The sequence below is a fragment of the Pelophylax lessonae genome, assembly GCF_965119305.1.
Source record: "Pelophylax lessonae genome assembly, chromosome: 3".
Taxonomy (NCBI): domain Eukaryota; kingdom Metazoa; phylum Chordata; class Amphibia; order Anura; family Ranidae; genus Pelophylax; species Pelophylax lessonae.
The window spans coordinates 395,634,165-395,655,619 of record NC_138770.1 but is presented as its reverse complement, the minus strand read 5'-3'; the positions used below and the strand labels follow the sequence as shown (position 1 = coordinate 395,655,619).

Below are 21,455 nucleotides of genomic sequence, written 5' to 3'. Positions count from 1 at the left end.
TGCAGTGCTTCCCAGGGAGCTGTATAAGAAGCCTGAGGAACCTGTCTGCAAGCATTTATATAAAACTTTGATTAGAGTAATCAAGCACAGTTGCAATTCTGTCTGTAAATCAACAGCAGTTTACCAACTATTGTTACTTGCTGCCTTAAAGCGTTTGTTACCCTAAACAAAAAAAAACAAAAAAACAGATACTGTTTGCCTAAAGCATGTTATACAGCACAGTGCTTGTGCTTTGTCATTTGCCCCCCCCCCCCCCGTATCACCTAAAACACCTGGCTGATCCTGCCAGTTTCTACCCTTCCGTCTTAAAACTGACCACGGTATATCATGGCTGCTGAGCCCTAACACCGTGGTCAGTGTACATGTCTCTGTCATCTGCAGCCCTGCTCCCTGTCTCCTGTGTCCTCCTCCCCCTCCCTCCCTGTCTGTCTGCTGTGTCAGCGCCCGCCCCTCTACTCCTGCTGCTTTCATACTTAAAATAAATGAATCCCATCCACTCTGTAATATAACACTAAGTGCTCCTGTGCCTGTCTTATAGAAAAAATATGCTGATATGTATCTATATCAGAGCAGTTCCTCTGTTCTCTTGCCCTCCCCCCCAGCTGATGTCAGCACCAGTGCTCAGGCCCACCCACTGGAGCTGTCAGCTGGGCAGAGAAGAGAGCCAAGGGATCAGCTGATCGCTGGGAGCCGCTCTGATATAGGTACAGATCGGCATATTTTTTCTATAAAACAGGCACAGGAGCACTTCGAGATATATTACAGAGCGGATTCGATTATTTTATAGTAGTGGCTTAACAACCACTTTAATTTGCTCTATATTTTATAATTACACATTCCTTCTATAATCACATCAAATTCTAGTTTATCAGACATTATACCCATCAATGTCAGTGGCAGAACTCCTTTTTTTTATAGTCGTGACCTAAGACACACAGTGGAAACGTGACAAAGTACTTTATAAATCACAAGAGATAATGCGCTACTAAATTGCAATGTATATGTGTGCCTAAAGCGTATGTCCGGGGAAAAAAGCAAAACATATGAAGTACATCTGTACAATACATTTTATCTTCATAAAGACCCTTTAAAAATGCGCTCAGCTTCTAAGGTCTGTTAGGAGCTAAAAGCACACAGCAATTTTGTAGACAAAATGGTGTCAGCCCTGCTTAATTGTCTTTTGCAAAACTACTGAAACCCTCCCCCTATCCTATTTTCCACAGCATAGAGACTAATAATTCTGTGGTCCAAAGATAAAAAATTAGATGGTTCATTACATTGCTTGAGATAAACCAATAAAGCCGGCCATATATATGGTGCGATTTTCATTCCTGCAACCATGGGTTTGAGGAAAAAAAGGGAATCCCTCCAGTGGAACTATTGTGTTCTCCCGGCTGGGGGAGGGGGGGGGGGATTGAACACACAGTGATTATTGCTAGCAGCCATAGCCGCTGGAAATATTCACATGAAAAATCTGACATGCTGGTTGTACCAAAGTCAATCAATGGATCGACTTGGGTACAGTCAAGCCTACCCATACATGGTTTGAATCTCGAACTGCTGAACCGGCTGAGATTTGAACCGTCTATGGCCAGCTTAAGGGTGCATAGAACACAGGACAGCTCTGAGTTTCTGACAAGATCAACAGATATTTTTGCACAAAATGCTTCAATTGGTATATTTAACAGACCATTATTAGGCTTTACCTGCATTTTAAGTTTCTTCAACAATAAATATACTGTACCCTTATCACAATATCAGCTGTTATCTAGGAATTAACCTGACAAAACACAGCTAAATGGTGGAAAAACAATTGCTTTTTGTAAGGAATACCTTGAAATCAGCTGGGGTTTGGTGCATATACTGATGAGATCCAAGTCCTCCTGGGACACCAGGTCCTCCCTGGGCTGCAGTTACCCAACTGGTCTCTTCTCCAGCACATCGTTCCAGATTTCCGGAATTACTTACAAGACTGGAGTTATCAATTGTCAGAGTTCTCTCAAGTGAGCGAAAATAATTTAGATGTCCAAGGCAAGTGCGCTGAAGTCGGGGATGAAAATAGTAAGGTCATGTTCAAGTATATCAATTCTGCTTTTAAAATTAGGAGCATCATAGAGTTGGACATTGCCGTAACCCAGTTAAAATGCTATCTACAAATGTTGGAAATTGCAATTCGTGCGCTCAGTAATACGTGTAAAATTGGTGCAAAACATGTACATAATTATAAACAATATATAACAACACAGTGCCATATCAATGAAATTCAACATAAATCCAGTCCAAAAAGTCCAAAAGTATATGTGACTAATAAATCTTCATTGTGATGAAGGATAAGGAAGGTGAATTAGGTATTGATGCACAGACTCCAATTTCCTCAACACCACCACGTGACAGCTAATACTGTGCAGATACCCTTACCAGCTCATCTTTATCATGCAGTCAAAAAACAACCAAATCATGAGCAGGGATCAGTGGATCAGAGTGTCTTCCCACAAACCAGATGAATGACCATGTGGAGTAATAGGGATTGGACTCTTACCAAATGATGTATTGTCATCCGCTAAATGCTGGATATTCACAAACTCCAGAGCTTTGGTAGTGTAGCTATTTCACCCCCCACGCTCCACTTACTCCTGCTAGGTCCCCTCACTGTATTAAGGCTGGGTCTCACCAAATGTAACCACTCAGATGTTCACAGATACAGCGATCCCCGTATGGGAAAAGGAAGAAGCAGGCAATAGTGCATTATCCCTGATACACAAATTTATTCAAATACAATGGGGCACTTACATGACAAAACTGTAAACCAAACAAAAAGCTTCCAGCAACAGATGTTCGCGGCCGCTCTGCAGCACGGACCACGAGAAGTGACAGCATGGCTTCTCCACCCGACACGTTTCCCCTCTGAAGGCATCAACTGCGATTGGAGTTACTCCAATTCTTAATCGCTTGCCGACCGCCGCACGACGATTTATGTCGGCAGTCAGCCCCTCACAGGCAAAGTGACGTAGGGCTACGTCGCTAGCCTGTGAGGGTCTAGGGAGCGAGCGCGCGCCGCCGGAGGCGCGCTCCTGCTCCCACACGGTCACAGACCCCCCCGCGCATGTGCCCGGCGGACCCGATGTCCGCCGGGCACTCGCGATCTTCCGTTACACCGGAAGAAAGGCAGGCGGCTAATGTAAACAAAGCCGCCTGTCATTCTCCCTGTGTAAGAATGGAGATCAAACGGTTCTGCTATGTAGGACCGTTGATCTCTGTTCTTACACTAGTAGCCACAGCCAATCACAGTTAGAAACACGCCCCTAGGGACACACGTAACCCCTCCCTCTCCAATAAAGTTAACTCCTTCACTGCCAGTGTCATTTTTACAGTAACAGTGCCTATGTATAGCACTGATTACTGCAGTAATGTCACTGGTAACCCTAAAAGTGTCAAAAATGTCAGTCAAGGGTCTGATCTGTCCGCCACAATGTCGCAGTCCCGCAAAAAAAAAAATCGCAGATCGCCGCCATTACTCGTTAAAAAAAAAAATCAACAAAAATGACAAAAATCTTTCCCTTAGTTAGTAAACGCAATAACTTTTGTGCAAATTAATCAAAATACGCTTTTTGTGATTTTTTTTTTACCAAACATAGGTAGCATAAAACAAATTGGCCTAAAATGTTAAAAAATGTTGATTTTTACATTTTTTTGGGGGGTAATTTCATATAAAAAAATGTGAAAAATATTGTTATTTTTGCAAAATTGACGCTCTTTTTTTGTTTATAGCGCATGATCAAAAAATCGCACAGGTGATCAAATACCACCAAAAGAAAGCTCTGTTTGTGGGAAAAAAAGGACATCAAATTCGTTTAGGTACAGCGTCGCACGACTGCACAATTGTCCGTTAAAGTCACGCAGTGCCGAATCGCAAAATAGGCCCTGGTCAGGAAGGGGGTAAAATCTTCCGGGGCTTAAGTGGTAAATTACTCCAATAAGGTTGGAGTCTTAATTGCAGCTAATGTAATCATATAGTTTTGCGCACCTTATTCACTTAAATAATATGTGAAAATGTTAGCACTGAAACATGGCATTTGTATATATTACAAGGTGGTACTGAATGTGCTTCAGTTGACTGCAGTACCAAACTCACATAATGCATAGCATAATTGTATAGAATTGCTCTATAGTATGCATATTGCCTTGACTTGAGCCTCTGCCATTAGTGTTTGCTACCTGCACAACCCAAGGACACATATTTTGTGTCTACAATCAATGAATTTCACTAATGAAATGCAGTAGCATTACTGGGAAACTAAATAGGTGCAGCTAAGAGGCCTCTTTCAGCAGATTATGAGAGTGGCTGCAAGTGGAAAGACCACAGAGTATGAATACCAACCCTAGTACTGTACATGCAGATTAGGACATTTGCATTTAATGGTATAACTGTTCACAAATGGCTTGGCATATCCTCACAACAAAAGGAAAAATTGAGATGTTGACACTAGTACACATTTTTGAACTTTCAGTGGGAAAGTTCTAGATATATGATAGATATGGACTTCACCTCCACTTTCATTTCCTTGCTTATGTAGAGATTTAGAGATTTTCTAAATGGGAATAATAAGTACAAAGACCACATAATTACAGGTGATTGAGTGATCTTTGTATATTGTCCATTCATCAAATAGGTGTCATAATTACCCAGCTCATACACAATATATAGCCTGTATATCAACCTGCAGGAATAATTGTCAGTTGTAACGTAGAATAAAAAAAACAACCTTTTTTTTATTTGTAAAAATAACTTTATTATACTCTGCACCAAAAACTTAAAGTATATGTCCAGCAAATATTTTTTTTAGTTTTGGATAAAGTGAGGAAGCATTAGAATTCATTAGAGACATTTCCTTTACTTATTGCTACAGTGATAACAATTTCACCAGACCGGAAGTGAGGGAAAATCTGCAGTTGGAACCTAGACAGCATTACAAAGCTGACAGGGGATCTAGCACTCCCCTATTATTACGTATGTGTTGCTGAGATTTTCTCTCATTTCCTATCTGGTGAAACTGTTGTCACTCCTCCTCATTGATTTGCACTTAATTTCAATTGGATTAAACCAAAATAAGTAAACAGCAAGGGCAAAATATTGTTGACTGTTTTTCAGCAATAGGCAACTTTATTTATGAATATGATTGGATATTATAGATCAGATTATAAGATTACATGTTACTATTATAAGATTACAAAGTACTATTCTATCTTCATTATCAAGCGAAATCCACTTCCCCCTGTGTGGCATACCAATTGAAAAGGTTGTCGACTATAGATCAATTATTTCTATTGGAAAAGATTGAGCCAAAAATAATTCAATTATTTATCTAAATATATATGGCCAACATAGGAGAGCCCTGAATAACGATAAATATCCAAGAAGAGTTCCAATCCTATCTCACTCTATCCAAACTTTATTATTTTTTTTTTTTTAAAGGGTATATTTACAGCACAATAATGACAGCATCCACATTGTACACAGTACATAGCAGTGGTAGAGATAAAATAATAAACTGCAGTTTGTACAGTGACAAAGTCAAATAAAAAAAGATATACAGTATCTCACAAAAGTGAGTACACCCCTCACATTTTTTTAAAGTATTTTATTATATCTTTTCATGTGACAACACTGAAGAAATGACACTTTTCTACAATGTAAAGTAGTAAGTGTACATCATGTATAGCAGTGTAAATTTGCTGCCCCCTCAAAATAATTCAACACACAGCCTTTAATGTCTAAACCACTGCCAACAAAAGTGAGTACACCCCTAAATTGGGCCCAATTAGCCATTTTCCCTCCCCAATGTCATGTGACTCGTTAGTGTTACAAGATCTCAGGTGTGAATGGGAAGCAGGTGTGTTAAATTTGGTGTTATCACTCTCACTCTCTAATACTGGTCACTGGTAGTTCAACAAGGCACCTTATGGCAAGGAACTCTCTGAGGATCTGAAAAAGAGAATAGTTGCTCTACATAAAGATGGCCTAGGCTATAAGAAGATTGCCAAGACCCCGAACTGAGCTGCAGCAAGGAGGCCAGGACCATACAGCAGTTTAACAGGACAGGTCCCACTCAGAACAGGCCTCGCCACGGTCAACCAAAGAGGTTGAGTGCACGTGCTCAGCGTCATATCTAGAGGTTGTCTTTGGGAAAAAGATGTATGAGTGTCATGCAAGCATTGCTGCAGAGGTTTAAGGGGTGGGAGGTCAGCCTGTCAGTGCTCAGACCATAAGCCGAACACTGCATCAAATTGGTCTGCATGGCTGTCGTCTCAGAAGGAAACCTCTTCTAAAGATGATGCACAAGAAAGCCTGCAAACAGTTTGCTGAAGAGAAGCAGACTAAGGACATGGATTACTGAAACCATGTCCTGATGAGACCAAGATAAACTTATTTGGTTCAGATGGTGTCAAGCGCGTGTGGCAGCAACATGGTGAGGAGTATAAAGACAAGTGTGTCTTGCCTAAAGTCAAGCATGGTGATGGGAGTGTCATGGTCACGAGTGCTGCTGGCACTGGGGAGCTGCAGTTAATTGAGGGAACCATAATTGGCAACATGTACTGTGATATACTGAAGCAGAGCATGATCCCCTCCCTTCAGAGACTGGGCTGCAGGGCAGTATTACAGCATGATAACGACCCCAAACACACCTCAAAGATGACCACTGCCTTGCTAAAGAAGCTGAGGGTAAAGGTGATGGACTGGCCAAGCATGTCTCCAGACCTAAACCCTATTGAACATCTGTGGGGCATCCTCAAACAGAAGGTGGAGGAGCGCAAGGTGGAGGAGCGAAGGTCTCCCTCATCCACCAGCTCCATGATATCGTCATGGAGGAGTGGAAAAGGCCTCCAGTGGCAACCTGTGAAGCTCTGGTGAACTCCATGCCTAAGAGGGTTAAGGGAGTGCTGAAAAATAATGGTGGCCACACAAAATATTGACACTTTTGGCCCAATTTGGACATTTCACTTAGGGGTATACTCACTTTTGTTGCCAGTGGCTTAGACATTAATGACTGTGTGTTGAGTTGTTTTGAGGGGACAGTAAATATACACTTTTATACAAGCTGTACACTCACTACTTTACACTGGAGCAAAGTGTCATTTTTTCAGTGTTGTCCCAAATATATAATAAAATATTTACAAAAATGTGAGGGGTGTACTCACTTTTGTGAGATACTGTACCTCATGAAATCTATATTGTGTCATTGTACTTCACTTAAAAATGGAAAAACATAGCAAAACTCAAACAAAATATTAACTGGGCCTCACATATATCTCATGAGTATGATCCATATCTTATGTATACAAAGTACGCTCTACATCTCTCTATCCATTTTACTGCACATTTTCAACTAGATATGTTTCAAACATCCATATCTCTAGAAATGTAAGTGAACCAGCCTGCTCATATTTTGTCAACTTTTTGGGGGCAACCACTGGAAGCATATGTCAACTGATACATCCAACTTTAAAATATAGGTTTTGGTTAAACATCCACTTTAATTTTAGTTTTACTATAAGCAGGATAAATCACAGAATAACATTTGCACCCTTAACAATAACACTAGTTATTTTTAAGCAACCACCCGTTAAACCAAAAAATATTATATTTATTTCTTCCAATACATCTTTTTTTCATTAGAACACATAAAAAAAAAAAAATTATTAATTGACAACCTTGTAATAAGGAAGAAGCTTTGTATATCCTAAATAAAATGATTAATGTATTTGAGTGTCATAAGTAATGACACATTATTTTTCCAAATCAAAAGGCCCAACATGTAAAAACTATAAGGGCTATACAAGTGCAGGAGTGGGTAATCTTAAAATAAATAATTATATGGGTGGAAATGAGGATCCTTCTATCACTTTACTGTCCCCACTGTGTCATTCAGGGCATAGAAAATAACTTTACCTGAAGTTCTTTAACTCTGAGATGACGTAGATAGAGAAGAGATAAATAAGCACCTTTCATCATTACAGGATCTTTGCTGTTATCTTCTGCATCGTCTAATCCCAGTAATTGCAGGGTGTTCTGGAAACTGTACCTTAATAAAACAACATAACACAAATAAAACAATAGAACTTCTGTACTAAATGTTACAAGTACAGCATCTGGCAGAGGTACATATAAACTCAAAATTTTAATTGATTGATATCCTCTTTCGTAAATTTTTGCTTCAGTTTTGTTGAGGGAAAAAAATCCCCTCCAAGTAAACTATATACCATGCAAGGAATTCAGCAAATTTATTTGGAGATTTATACCTTCATCTTTTCTTAAGATATTGATGTTTGCTTTACCATCTGAGCCAAATAGCCCGTACACACAATAAGAAAATCGTACAAAAAATACAGATTTCAAAGCGATCGTACGATAATCTAATCATTAGTACACAACTTTCGAGAGCCGATCACAACAATACATGCAAAATTACCTGATAGGGGAAGAACAACATTTTTCCTCATACGATACCAGATCATACGATTATTGTTTAATCAGTACAGTTGGCATTCAGAAATAAAATACAACACATTACATCACTTCCAAATTTAAATGCGGTCATACAAGGATTTTTGTAACTTTGATAAACTCTTTATTTTCAATACGAGATTAGCATGCAAAAAAAAAAAAACAGATGATCATTCGTCCAATAATCTCATCGTGTGTACCAGGCAGAATTTCAAAATGAAAACATCTACCTTTATATCGGGCCCCATGTGCAATCTCAATGTGATAATGAAAAGAAGCTGCAATATCTGTAAAGTGAATAGGTGTTTAAAAAAAATTTAATTCCAATTGCAGAAGATTAGTAAATTTGGACTTGCATCTTAGTGCAGACTTATGGGTAAAACCGTGAGCCAGTCACACAAAATGAAAAGATTTTTAAGACAGTTCTCTGCACCAACAGCGAAACATGTAGAGGATCTAGCATACATCCAAGAGTATGGATGTCCTTAGTTTTATCTGAGGACATTACACTCCCAGCAACACCAGCTTGGAATAATAATGATCTTGGAGATGTTGCTTTAATTGATTTTTTTTACATTTATGGACATATGTCTTTGAAGTCAATTCACTAAGCTTTACCGCATGCAGAAAGGGTATCATGTTACTCATTTGCATAAATGATGGCATGCGTTAAATAAAGTCAAATTCATTAAAAAAATAATAATGAATTTGCAGTAAACAATGAAAAAAAAAATTGTCAGTAAATATCGCAAAATATCGTTCAGTAATCTGTAAAGTCCAATTCACAAACGAAACAGGAACTTAAAAAAGGTGTGATATTTAACACCACCCTTTTTGTGGTGGTAACCAGTGTGGTACCAGAAAGAGGGGCCTATTCGAACCCTCAGGATAGGGCATTCCCCCCACCGAGAGCCTAAGCAAACCCACAGAAGACCAACAGAAATGGGGACTAATTCCACCCACAGAACACCCACAGGAAGGGGTACTATTCCACCCACAGAAAGGGGTGCAATGCTACCCTCAGGGAGGGGTCTAATTCCACCCACAGAGGACCCACAGAAAGTTGACACTCTTCCAAAGGCAGTGGACACACAAAAATGTGGCTTTATACATCGCGAGTACACAAGTTATTTTTTTTTTTTGTTATTAAATCAAAAAGACATGATGTACATTGCAAATTGAATGCAAACATTGGCTGAAATTTAACATAAGAACTTTTTTTACAAAGGTGCAACACTGGAGTATGTCAACCATGACAATTACTCCACCTAGAAGTGACCTCTTGAAGTGGCCACTATAATACTTTTGGTTATATACACTATTACAACAACTTAAACTTGGATTGGAACATCAAAAATAAATAAAAACGTTTCAAAAAATATTTTTAAAAAAATATAGTCAAGTTTTCTTTAGTTTTTACAATATAAACATAGGCAGTGGCACCGAATTGGGCCAAAAACATAGAACAATCTAGAAAAGAGCACTTTCAACAGCTCTATTAGGCCATACATTTACACAAAAAAATGGATTTTTGTAAGATCTTACCGTAAAATCCTTTTCTCTTAAGCTCATTGACAGACGTAGTCTTCTTGATTCTCAAGAGCTGGGTTATGTTGTCTCCGCAGGAGTAGGACTAGGCAGAAAGACAAAACGTTCTGGCTCCACCTTAGGGGCAGTCCCTGAGGGTATATCCTCCCTCTCTCTGCTACAGGGAATCAGTTCTGTTTTAAAGCAGTACAGAGAATTTAACCCAACCCAACTCAATGATAGAGGGGCGGGTACTACGTCTGTCAATGAGCTTAAGAGAAAAGGATTTTACGGTAAGATCTTACAAAAATCCATTTTTCTCTATCGCTCATTGACAGACGTAGTCTTCTTGATTCTCAAGAGCTGGGACATCCAGAAGCAGTGCCACAAAATGAGGGGTGGGATTGACAGAATCAAAATCCAATCTAGAAGGCCCAACCGGAGCCAACCAGAAGTATCAAAGGACTCATCGAGTAAACAGATGAGACCTACCCCACAAATCCTCGAGGTAGACCAACAGTCTCCTCAAACAGTGGCCTGCAGGAACCTTGCAGCCAGAAGAGGCATCTGACGATGCCATCACATAAACCTTATACAATATTGTAAAGGTATGAACCGACTAAACAGTCGCCTTGAAAACCTGAACCACTGACGCCTGATGGCGGAAGGTCCAGGAAACTCTAAGCGCCCGAGTAAAATGCGCCTTAACAGGGAACGGGGGATCCCGACCCTTAGATAAAATAAGCCTATACCACCGTCTGTCTGATCCATCTAAAGATGGTCGCAGCAGAACAGGCAACCCCTTCTTAGGGCCATCCGTGATCACAAACAGTGAATCCGTCTTACAAATTGAATCCGTAGTATTCAAGTATATCCTGATCGCCCGAACTACATCCACGGAATGCCATGCAAATTCTCGAGGATGATTGGGCTAAGGACATAGGAAGGACAATACACTGTCCTTATTCAATGAAACTTTGAAACCACCTTAGAAGGAAGGATTGATTCGGATAAAGAGAACAACCTTATCCCTATGAACCACCAGATCTGGGGAACAACAGGATAATGCAGCCAGTTCTGACACCCTGCGTGCAGAAGTGATAGCCACCAAGAAGACCACCTTCTGGGATAAAGTAGGCAAGGGAATCTCCCTGATATTTTCAAAGGGAGGTGTCTGAAGAACCGACAGCACCAAATTAAGATCCCAGGATGGTAACGGCGCGTGCACTGGCAGAGCCAGGTGTCGCACCCCCTGGATGAAATTCCGCACCAAGGAATGAGTAGACAAAAGCTTCTGAAAGAAGATAGCAAATGCTGAAACCAGACCCTTGATAACACTCAAGGCCAGCTTCTGCTCAACTCCCTGTTGCAGAAAGCCAATATTCGGACTACCGAATAAAGATGTAGATGGAACCCAAGGGATTCACATCACACAATATAAGACTTCCATGTACGATGATAATCTTTCTGGAAGTCGCTTTCCTTGTTTTAACTAGAGTAGGAATAACTGAAGCTGACAATCCCTTGTCCTTCAGCACCTGGGTCTCAATAACCAGGCCGTTTAAAACCAGCGATCGTAAAGCAGGATGGAAGATCGGTCCCTGAGACAGTAGATCCTCCCTGAGAGGAAGTCTCCACGGGACGTCCGCCATCAGTCTGACCAAGTCGGCGTAACAAGCTCGACGAGGCCAGTCCGGAGTTGCCAGGATTACTGGAATTCCTTCCTCCTCTATCTTGCGAAGAAGTCTTGGCAGTAACCCAAGAGGAGGGAAGGCATACATTAGCTGGTATTGCCCCCACGGGGCGATCAGTGCGTCTGCGGTTTCTGCTAGAGGATCGCGGGAGCGAGCCACGAATCTCTGAACTTTCCTGTTGAATCGAGATGCCAACAGATCCATATCCGGGGTGCCCCATCGTAGGCACAACTGGTGGAAAACGTCTGGATGGAGGGACCATTCCCCCTGATCCAGAGTCTGACGGCTGAGATAATCTGCCTGCCAATTCTCCACCCCCGGAATGAACACCGCAGAGATTGCTGGAACAAATCGTTCCGCCCAGCGAAGAATGCAAGCCACTTCTTTGGCCGCTCGGACACTCTTGGTGCCCCCCTGGTGATTGACATAAGCCACGGCCGTGGCGTTGTCCGACTGGATCCGAACCGGGCTGCCCTGGAGCTGCTCGGTCCAGTGAATCAGACAAAGTCTGATCGCTCTCAGTTCCAATACATTTATCGGTAACCTGGATTCTTCCGGGGACCAAAGTCCCTGGACAGATAACTGACCGAGAATTCCTCCCCATCCGGATAGACTGGCATCCGTGGTCACTGTCGTCCAATATATTGGCAGAAATGACTTTCCCTGGCTGAGCATCGGAGACCGAAGCCACCAGACCAGAGACTCTCTGGTCTGTTTGCTCAATCGGATCTGATTGTCCAGGGATTCCGGATTCCGATTCCATCTGAGAGGAATCTCTTGCTGAAGAATTCGGGTATGGGACTGGGCAAATGGGACTGCTTCGAAGGAAGCCACCATCAACCCCAGACCCCTCTTGCAAGTCCGAAGGGAAGACCAGCTGTTGGTGGACTGCTGATTGAATCTTTCGGAGTTTCCCTACCGGAAGAAAAAAACTCTTGTCCTGACTGTGTCTAGAATTAGACCCAGATATTCGAGCCTCTGGGTGGGAACCAGAAATGACTTTTGCTGGTTCACCAGCCACCCAAATTCCTGTAAAGAAATCATAGTAATTTCTATGTTTTGTAGCAAGGTCTGAGGAGACTCTGCATGAAGCAGAAGATCGTCTAGGTAACCTAGAATCGATATGCCTCTTTGGCGCAGAAGTGCCAACATTGGGGCCAACACCTTCGTGAAGACCCGCGGAGCCGTGGCGAGACCGAGAGGTAACGCCACAAACTGATAGTGGTTCTCTTCTACGGAAAAACGTAGAAACCGCTGATGTCCTGCGAAAATGGGAATGTGAAGATATGCGTCCTAGATGTCTATGGACGCTAGGACATCCCCTGGATGCAGAAAGGCTGCTACTGTGCGAATGGACTCCATTCTGAATCTTCTTATGTAGACAAAAGAATTGAGTGCCCTTAAGTCCAGAATTGGACGCACTTTGCCCTCTTTCCTGAGTATTGTAAATAGGTTTGAATAAAAACCCCTGAAAACGTTCTGTCCAAGGAACGTGGACTACCACTCCTTGTTGTAGTAAATCTGTGACTGCTCTCCACAGATCGTCTAAACGATCCGGGGATAGTCGGCTATTGGAAGGGAAGAATCGCGCCGGTGGGAGAGATCGAAGCTCGATCTTGTACCCTGACCTTATGACTTCGCAAACCCATCTGTCCGGGATTCTGGAAAGCCATGGATCCGGGAACCGGCGAAGACGTCCCCCCACCCCAGTTATGGGTGGGGGGCGCACCTTCAGGCTTTGGACGGTTTATCTTCAGGTCTAGAGGGGGCGGGCTTTTGCTTGCCCGACCAACGACCCCTGACGCCTCCTGCAGGAGCTTTGGAGGACTTAATTTTTTCACCCGCGGGACGAAAAAAACCTCTTGTGAGCAGAAAAAGAAGGCCCTCGTCTTTGACGAGTTCCTTTACCTTTAAAATTTTGCGGTAAAAAGGTGCTCTTTCCACCCGTGAGATCCTTAATGATCTCATCTAAGTTGGCTCCAAATAGACGCTCTCCTAAAAAGGGGAAATTAGCCAATGCTTTTTTGGAACCTTGGTCGGCTAACCAACCTTTTAGCCACAGTGTACGCTTGAGAACCACCGCTGAGACAGATGCTCGCGCCAATAATGAAGTGGCGTCTAACGCCGCATCACACACAAACTGTAACCCCTGTATCATCTGTTCCAACAAATCTGATACCGCCTGAGGGACCTCTTCTAGGTCCCGGCGTAACCACTTGGTCCATACAGTTACAGCCTGCGAAACCAGACCAATAGCAATTATTGGTCTGAAAGCTGATCCAATCAAGGTAAACATGGTGCGAGACATAGCTTCTATCTTGCGATCCACTGGATCTTTAAAAGACGGAGCGTCTTCTAGAGGAATAACCGTGGCTTTATTCAATCTAGCAATTGGTGAATCCACCACAGGTGGTTCTGTCCATTTCTTAATGAGGGTTTCCTCAAACGGATAACGCCTGTTAATGCGTTTAGAAATAGTAGAAATGCGTTTTGGCAGACTCCAATCTTCTTTGATTGGATTGCCAAAACATTTGGGCAATGGAAAAAACCTTCGCCACTAGATGCGTTTTTAGTCCCAAAAGGGATTTCAGTTTAAGCTATTTCTGACGGAATACCCTGTAATCTTAAGGTCTCTTGAACAGATACAATGAGTGCGTTTACCAACGCTTCCTCTCTGGCTATGGCTGATGCCGAAACATCCTCCTCACTGTCTGAAAAGACAGTACACGAGACACCAATACCAGATGAAGTACCTGCAACTGCAGAAATAGGCTCAGAGTCTGAATCCGAGGTTTCAGATAATAAGGGGTTAGGCGGGGGTCGCTTACTTGCGCCCTGTCCCTGACAAGCCACTTCCACCCGGGACACAAGCTTCCATAATAGTGGACAATGATTTAATCGTCAGTGGGGTGCTGGAGGATCCCGCAGACCCCTCGAGGGGATCCGGAGGAGATACATGAGTGGCAGGGTCCATGATAATTCAGGACACCTTTGCCAGAAAACACAAAAAAACTTTTTTTTTTTTTTTTTTTTTTTAAATAAAAAATACCTCTTTTTTTTTTTTTTTTTTTTAAATTTTTTTTTTTTTTTTTTTTATGTGTCTTCCCCTAGCGCAATAGCGCCCCTCAGAGTACCTGCTTCTCGATCCCACAGAGAGAGAGAGGGACCCCCAAGGCTCACCAACCGATGCAGGGAAGTTTCCAACCAACTGCAGTCAGCGTCTGTCTTTACAGACTGGAAGGAGCTGTTGCTTTTTCCCGAGTAGAAGGACGTGGCTCTGCCCCCTGTGTACGCCTTCCGGCGTTCCCAGCTCTCCACGAGGTAGCTGGGCTCATGAAACATGGCCGCCCCCATATAGGAGACATTAGACTCCAAAAACATGGCGGCCGGCGTGACCTGAGGACATGCATGCACCTGGTCTACGGCAAAATAGCGGCGGACCGCCGAAAACGTTTTTCCCAGCACATCCACCTGCATCTCTGCTGAGTGGCGATTGATAGATCTACAGGAGATACACTACAAATAAGGTAGGATTATACCTCCTATGTCTGCTGTAATGCTACAGGCTGGGTAGAGTGTTAGCTCTCAAACCAAGTCCACTTCCCACAAACACATACTGTATTTACAAGGGGGACTTTTAGTGTCAGATATATACTGACCATGTATGGAGGGGCCCATAATTCATACTGCCTCATAACGAGGAAAGAAAAAAGGGAACGTTTACTCACCATACCGAACCGACAGGCACCCTCTCTTCACAATACCCTCTCCACCGGGGTGGGGGGTTGTGGACCACTCCGGACGCCTCGACTCTCAGGTTCCTGGCGTCCAAGCGAGACTTTTAACTCGCAAGGTCAGTCCCTCCACTGGGACTCCGTCGCGGCCGACCCAGCGCGGAGCTCTGGTCTGCACGCGCTCGTAGGCAGAAACCGGGGTGACCACTGGATCTCAACATCCAGCCCGTCGCCCGGCCCCGCATACTTACTTGAATGTGTCGCGGCCGACCAAGCGCAATGCAATGGTCTGCGCGCGCTCGTAGGCCGGCTGGGGTGACCACTAGTGTCGCCCAGTCCGGCGTTTTTTGCTTGAAGATCTCACAGGAAAAACACTGGAGAAAAAACTACCTAAAAAATATTTCTTCTAAAGAAAAAATCTTGCCAGGACCAAAAAGATCCCAGCAAGGAGCTTAGGTCCTTACTCCTGACTAGACAGAAAAAAACTGATTCTCTGTAGCAGAGAGAGGGAGGATATATCCTCAGGGACTGCCCCTAAGGTGGAGCCAGAACGTTTTGTCTTTCTGCCTAGTCCTACTCCTGCGGAGACAACATAACCCAGCTCTTGAGAATCAAGAAGACTACGTCTGTCAATGAGCGATAGAGAAAGACACATTTTTATGAATGTATGGCATGATGGATTTAGTAAAGAAGCACAACACAGCTTAACAGATTTTTTCAGGCAACAGAGTTCCACATGGAAAGGACACAGCTTGGATTACCAAGCATCAGGAGAAATACATTTGAGAAGGTAGCTCAAATGTCTCCAAATACAGGTTATTGTAAAAAATGTTAGATTAAAAAATAGTTCTTTCTTTTTCTCTTTGACTATAAATTGTTAGGATGATGGTACCTCCATACCTTTGCTATATGTGTAAACTCGCAAGGCCTACACTCCATGTATTCTGCACTAACAGTGAAAAGGTTTGCATGCCGCAATTAAGATACACTTGTTTTTTTATTTTTTTTTTATTAACAATAAAAAAAAAATACAGTTTGTGCAGACTGAAAATTAAAAAGCAAATAACATTGCACTACAAAATTACCTATGTAGCAATTGTATATTTTGTATTAGTTTTTTCTTTTTCAAAAGTGAAGTTTTCCTTTGAAGTGAACGAAACTAATTTTTTTCTTTTACATCATTTGCTTGAAACGATCAAGTACATTGTGGCTCTTTTTTTTCTTACCATTCTTTTTAAGCTTCTTTTTTGTCCTGTGCAAACTCTATATCCTCCATTGATGCAATAGGGTTGAGCAAGCAGTGCTGTTATTTATGGTTACGTAATCTGCACTATGCGTACCACAATTCCCAGAGAACTGATTGTGTCTGCAGGAAAATGTGTAGTCCATCTCAGCGGCAAACAGGAAAAGGGTGACTACGTTCACAAGGGGGGCATAGCCCTGGAACTGTGCAAGTACCAGCAAATAGGAGACAACTCAGTAAACCACAGAGCACACACTGCTCAGCAAACCCATAGAAACGTTTAGAGGAACCCTATAATTCTCAGAGATGTATAGTAACTAAGTAGAACTACTTTACTACTGTACTTAAGTACCGAAAGGTGGTATCTGTACTTTCCTAGAGTAGAATTTTTTTCTCCTACTTCCACTTTTACTTCAATACATTTTTTCAATGATTTCAATACTTCTACACCGATATTTTTTTTTTTTTGTGCTGCATAGTTACTCGTTACTATTATAAAAATTACCACTGCCAAAACAGTAGATGGCAGGTTTCATGAAGCTCAAAAAAATGTGTATAATGTCATGTGTACTTTTGACTTTTGACTTCTTTCTTTAATAACTTTAACTTTAATAACTTTAAATTTAATAAACTTTTGACTTCTTTCTTTAATAACTACATAACACAGTACTTGTACTTTTACTTTCAGTACTTGAGTAGCAAAATGTTTAAAAAAAACTACTTGCAATACTTAAGTACAAAAAATGTTGAATACTTTAGTACTTCTACTCAAGTCACTTTTTGATCGAGCACTTCCACTTCTACTCAAGTCACTTTTTGATTGAGACTTGTACTTTTACTCAAGTATGGGTTTCGAGTACTTTATACAACTCTGATAATTCTGCAAAACCCTGGCTGAGAATGACTGGCCTAAAGAATCTTTTGCATTTTACATAGCCTCTAGCGCATTTACGTTGTTTTCTGTGATGTTCTAATTCCTGAAACCTCAACAAAAAGTTAAAGTTCATCTAAAGCCAAAAACATTTTAGTCTTTGATTTCGTAGATAGTAGTTAAAATCCCTGTTCAGGTTCTGCGCCCCATAAAAGACAATTACCTACACTTCCTGTCCCATTAATACAACAAGAAGTAAGAGTAAATATCCCCATAATAATATAAATCACTTGTTGTAACCCAAACAAGTGACCCCACTGGAAAATTTATTCTCATTTTCTGTTTCAGTGACACCCTCACATGTTGGGTTTCCCCTCACTTTTAAATTCTGGTGGCAGTGTAGGGTGAAGCGTGAATCTCCGCAGAGGTTCTTACCCTTTCCCACTCTATGCAATAAAGCAAAGTTTTGCCTTCAGATACAATTTCGGAATGGTCTTTAACATGCATGACTATTACTACTCTCATTATTACCCAGTTTGTTTTTTCTGTCTTGAAGACACAGGTCGCCTATTAAGACTTGCAATGTCTAGGTCCTTTTCACTGCTTTCTTGTAGAGGTGATCCATTGGTTCCATTTACATCCTAAATCAGGAAAAAGACCCGTTCTTAATTATTCAAACAAAAATACACAAACAATGCATAGTAAGATGATATTTAAGGAATGACTAAGTCCCCTTTCACACTTGTGCGACTTGTCCTGTGTCTTAGGACTGTGAAATCACATCACAAGTCATACTCCATGATTTCCAATGAGTAACATTCATATTTGTGCAACCTCAAGTCGAAGCGACTTCAAAAGTAGTCCCTGCACTACTTTGGTCCGACTTTGATGCCACTTGAGGTTCATAGACCTCAAGATTACACAGGCATTGCTTCAAGTCGCGTCGAAGTCGCGTGGCCAAGTCGCGCGACTTTCAGGTCATACAAGTGTGAAAGGGGCCTTGCTGTCCTGGTTGAGCATTCCTACCTGAAGCAGGCCCAGGGGGGTGTATATTTTGACCCAGATGTCATGGGTATTCTTTACTGATACACTGTGCACAGGGGATGGCTGAATTACTTGTGCTGCATGCTCCTGTATTACCTCCATCGCTTTCTCTGCACTTGTTACCTAGACAGCAGGTAATAAAAACATGGCCATATTAAAAGGCATGGTAAAGTACTTTTTCTAGCAGGCATGTCCTGTCTGTGAGTATCAATGTTATGGAGAACCAGAGTTTGTGATAGCTAACAGTTGTTATGGGCCATACACTAATGACATCAATCCTCAGGATATGTTTATTCAGGACATGTTTACTGAATGTCCCCACTTGTTGCCATGCCCCAATGACACATTTCGCCCTGATTGGACATAGTTATTGATGACCAAGCCCAATCAGGGCAAAACTCATCATTGGGGAGTTGGGGAGTGGCTACAGGCCGGTAAAGTCAGTATGCAGGCCCCAAATAAACTTATCTGTAGGGATTGATGTCATAGTGTGCAGCCTTTTTCATGCATGGACTTGAAATACTTTTCACATGATTGGATAATTGAAGTGACTATCCCCCCCCCCCCTTTTTTTTTTTTTTTACGTGAAAATTCTCAACTTAGTAAATAGCCATTTTTTTCTCTTATGATTTTCTGTATAGACTAGGAGGGGGGGGGGGGGGTCAGGGGGGATCCATTGGGATCTCAAGAAGTGCATATGTATTGGGAGTAAATATGCTGACAAGAGGAGAGCACAGTGAGAAGAAAGTGACTGCAGCAGTTTACAACTTCTGATATTTTCTGCAGATGCCAGGCTGGATTTGGATCTGGATCTTGCTGCAGTGAAGGCTGCAGACCTGGCTTTGCTGTCTGGAAGGGTGCCAGGATGACCAGACTGGCTGGAAAGGTCAAAAATTTTGTCAGTTAGTCCCGGTTCACACATATGCGATGCGGGAACCCTGCAAATCCACTGCGGGTTCCCCCAGGGCCTGGTCATTAAGCAGCAAAATCCTCCGGGGCTAAAGTGGTTAAAGTGTTACTAAACCTAGGACTCTGCATTCACAATATCTGGTCTCCCACAGTACACAGAACATAGAAATGCAATTATTTTAGTAAATATAAACTGCTAAATACCTTTTCTCTATAGCAGTATATGGCAGTCTTGTGACTTTTATCAGTGCCCAGCCAAGCACCGGTTAAAGCTTGTAGGAGGCGTCCTCTGTCTGGACAGTGCCAATTGGCCCTGTGCTTGTCACATGCACTTTCCCAGGAAAAAAAACCTCTCTAGAAATACACACCAAACTGAGCATGTGCAGCCTGACTCCATAGACTCGCAGAGGATTAATCCCTTAGGTTTCACAGTGAGTATAACAAGCATGCTTTACTGAATATACACACTGATTTTACTGTTGTGGGTTAAGTGAAACTTTAAAACAATACTGTGCATCTGAACAGATGTCTTTAACCACTTCAGCCCCGGAAGGTTCCCCCCCCCCCCCTCTTCCTGACCAGGCCCTATTTTGCTATTCGGCACTGCTTTACTTTAACCACTTAAGCCCCGGAAGATTTTACCCCCTTCCTGACCAGGGCCTATTTTGTGATTCGCCACTGCGTTACTTTAACGGACAATTGCGCGGTCATGCAACGCTGTACCTAAACAAATTTGACGTTCTTTTTTTTCCCACAAACAGAGCTTTCTTTTGGTGGTATTTGATCACCTGTGCGATTTTTTGATCATGCGCCATAAACAAAAAAAGAGCGTCAATTTTGCAAAAATAACAATATTTTTCACATTTTTTTATATGAAATTCCCCAAAAAAATGTAAAAATCTAAATTTTTTAACATTTTAGGCCAATTTAATTTATGCTACATATGTTTGGTAAAAAAAAAAAAAATGCAAAAAGCGTATTTTGATTGGTTTGCGCAAAAGTTATTGCGCTTACTAACTAAGGGAAAGATTTTTGTCATTTTTGTTTTTTTTTTTTTAACGAGTAATGGCGGCGATCTGCGATTTTTTTTGAGGGACTGCGACATTGCGGCGGACAGATCGGATCCTTGACTGACATTTTTGACACTTTTGGGTTTACCAGTGACATAACTACAGTAATCAGTGCTATACATATGCACTGTTAGTGTAAAAATTACACTGGCAGTGAAGGGGTTAACTTTTTTTGAGAGGGAGGGGTTAAGTGTGTCCCTAGGGGCGTGCTTCTAACTGTGATTGGATGTGGCTACTGGTGTAAGAACAGAGATCAACGGTCCTACATAGCAGAACCGTATGATCTCCATTTTTACACAGGGGAGAATGACAGGCTGCTGGGATTACATTAGCCTCCTGCCTTTCTCCCGCTGTAACGGACGATCGCGAGTGCCCGGCGGACATCGGGTCTGTCAGGCACACGCGCGTGGGGGGGGGGGGGTCCATGAGCGAGCGGAAAGATATATGTCATTTTTATTGTTTTTTTTTTTTTTACTAGTATTGGCAGCGATCTGTGATTTTTGGCGGACTGCGACATTGCGGAGGACAGATCGGACACCTGAGTGACATTTATGACACTTTTGGGGGGACTAGTGACATTACTAAAGTAATCAGTGCTAAAAATATGCACTGTTAGTGTAATAATGACACTGGCAGGGAAGGGGTTAACACTGTGGGTGATCAAGGGGTTAAATGTGAGCCTAGGGGAGTGATTCTAACTGTGGGGGGCATGGCTTCTGAAATGACCATAGAGACATGTGATCCTATATAGAAGGATCACGTGGGCTCTATGATCATTTCAGGGAGAAGAACGGTCAGCTGTGTTTACAACAGCCGACCGTCCTTCTCTCCCAGCGGGGAACGATCACGAGTGTCAGACG

General features: G+C 42.2%; 1 protein-coding gene across 1 annotated transcript in view; it reads right to left on the bottom strand.

The window, feature by feature from the left end:
* Positions 1–21,455, bottom strand: part of LOC309551714 (uncharacterized protein) — a gene marked incomplete at its 5' end in the record, with an annotated part of 213,716 nt that overhangs the window by 163,832 nt on the left and 28,429 nt on the right. The window contains 4 exons of the mRNA XM_082252399.1: positions 1,834–2,040; positions 7,949–8,081; positions 18,104–18,213; positions 18,599–18,739. Coding sequence (XP_082108525.1) covers positions 1,834–2,040; positions 7,949–8,081; positions 18,104–18,213; positions 18,599–18,739 — 591 coding nt within the window. The remainder of the gene's footprint in view (positions 1–1,833; positions 2,041–7,948; positions 8,082–18,103; positions 18,214–18,598; positions 18,740–21,455) is intronic.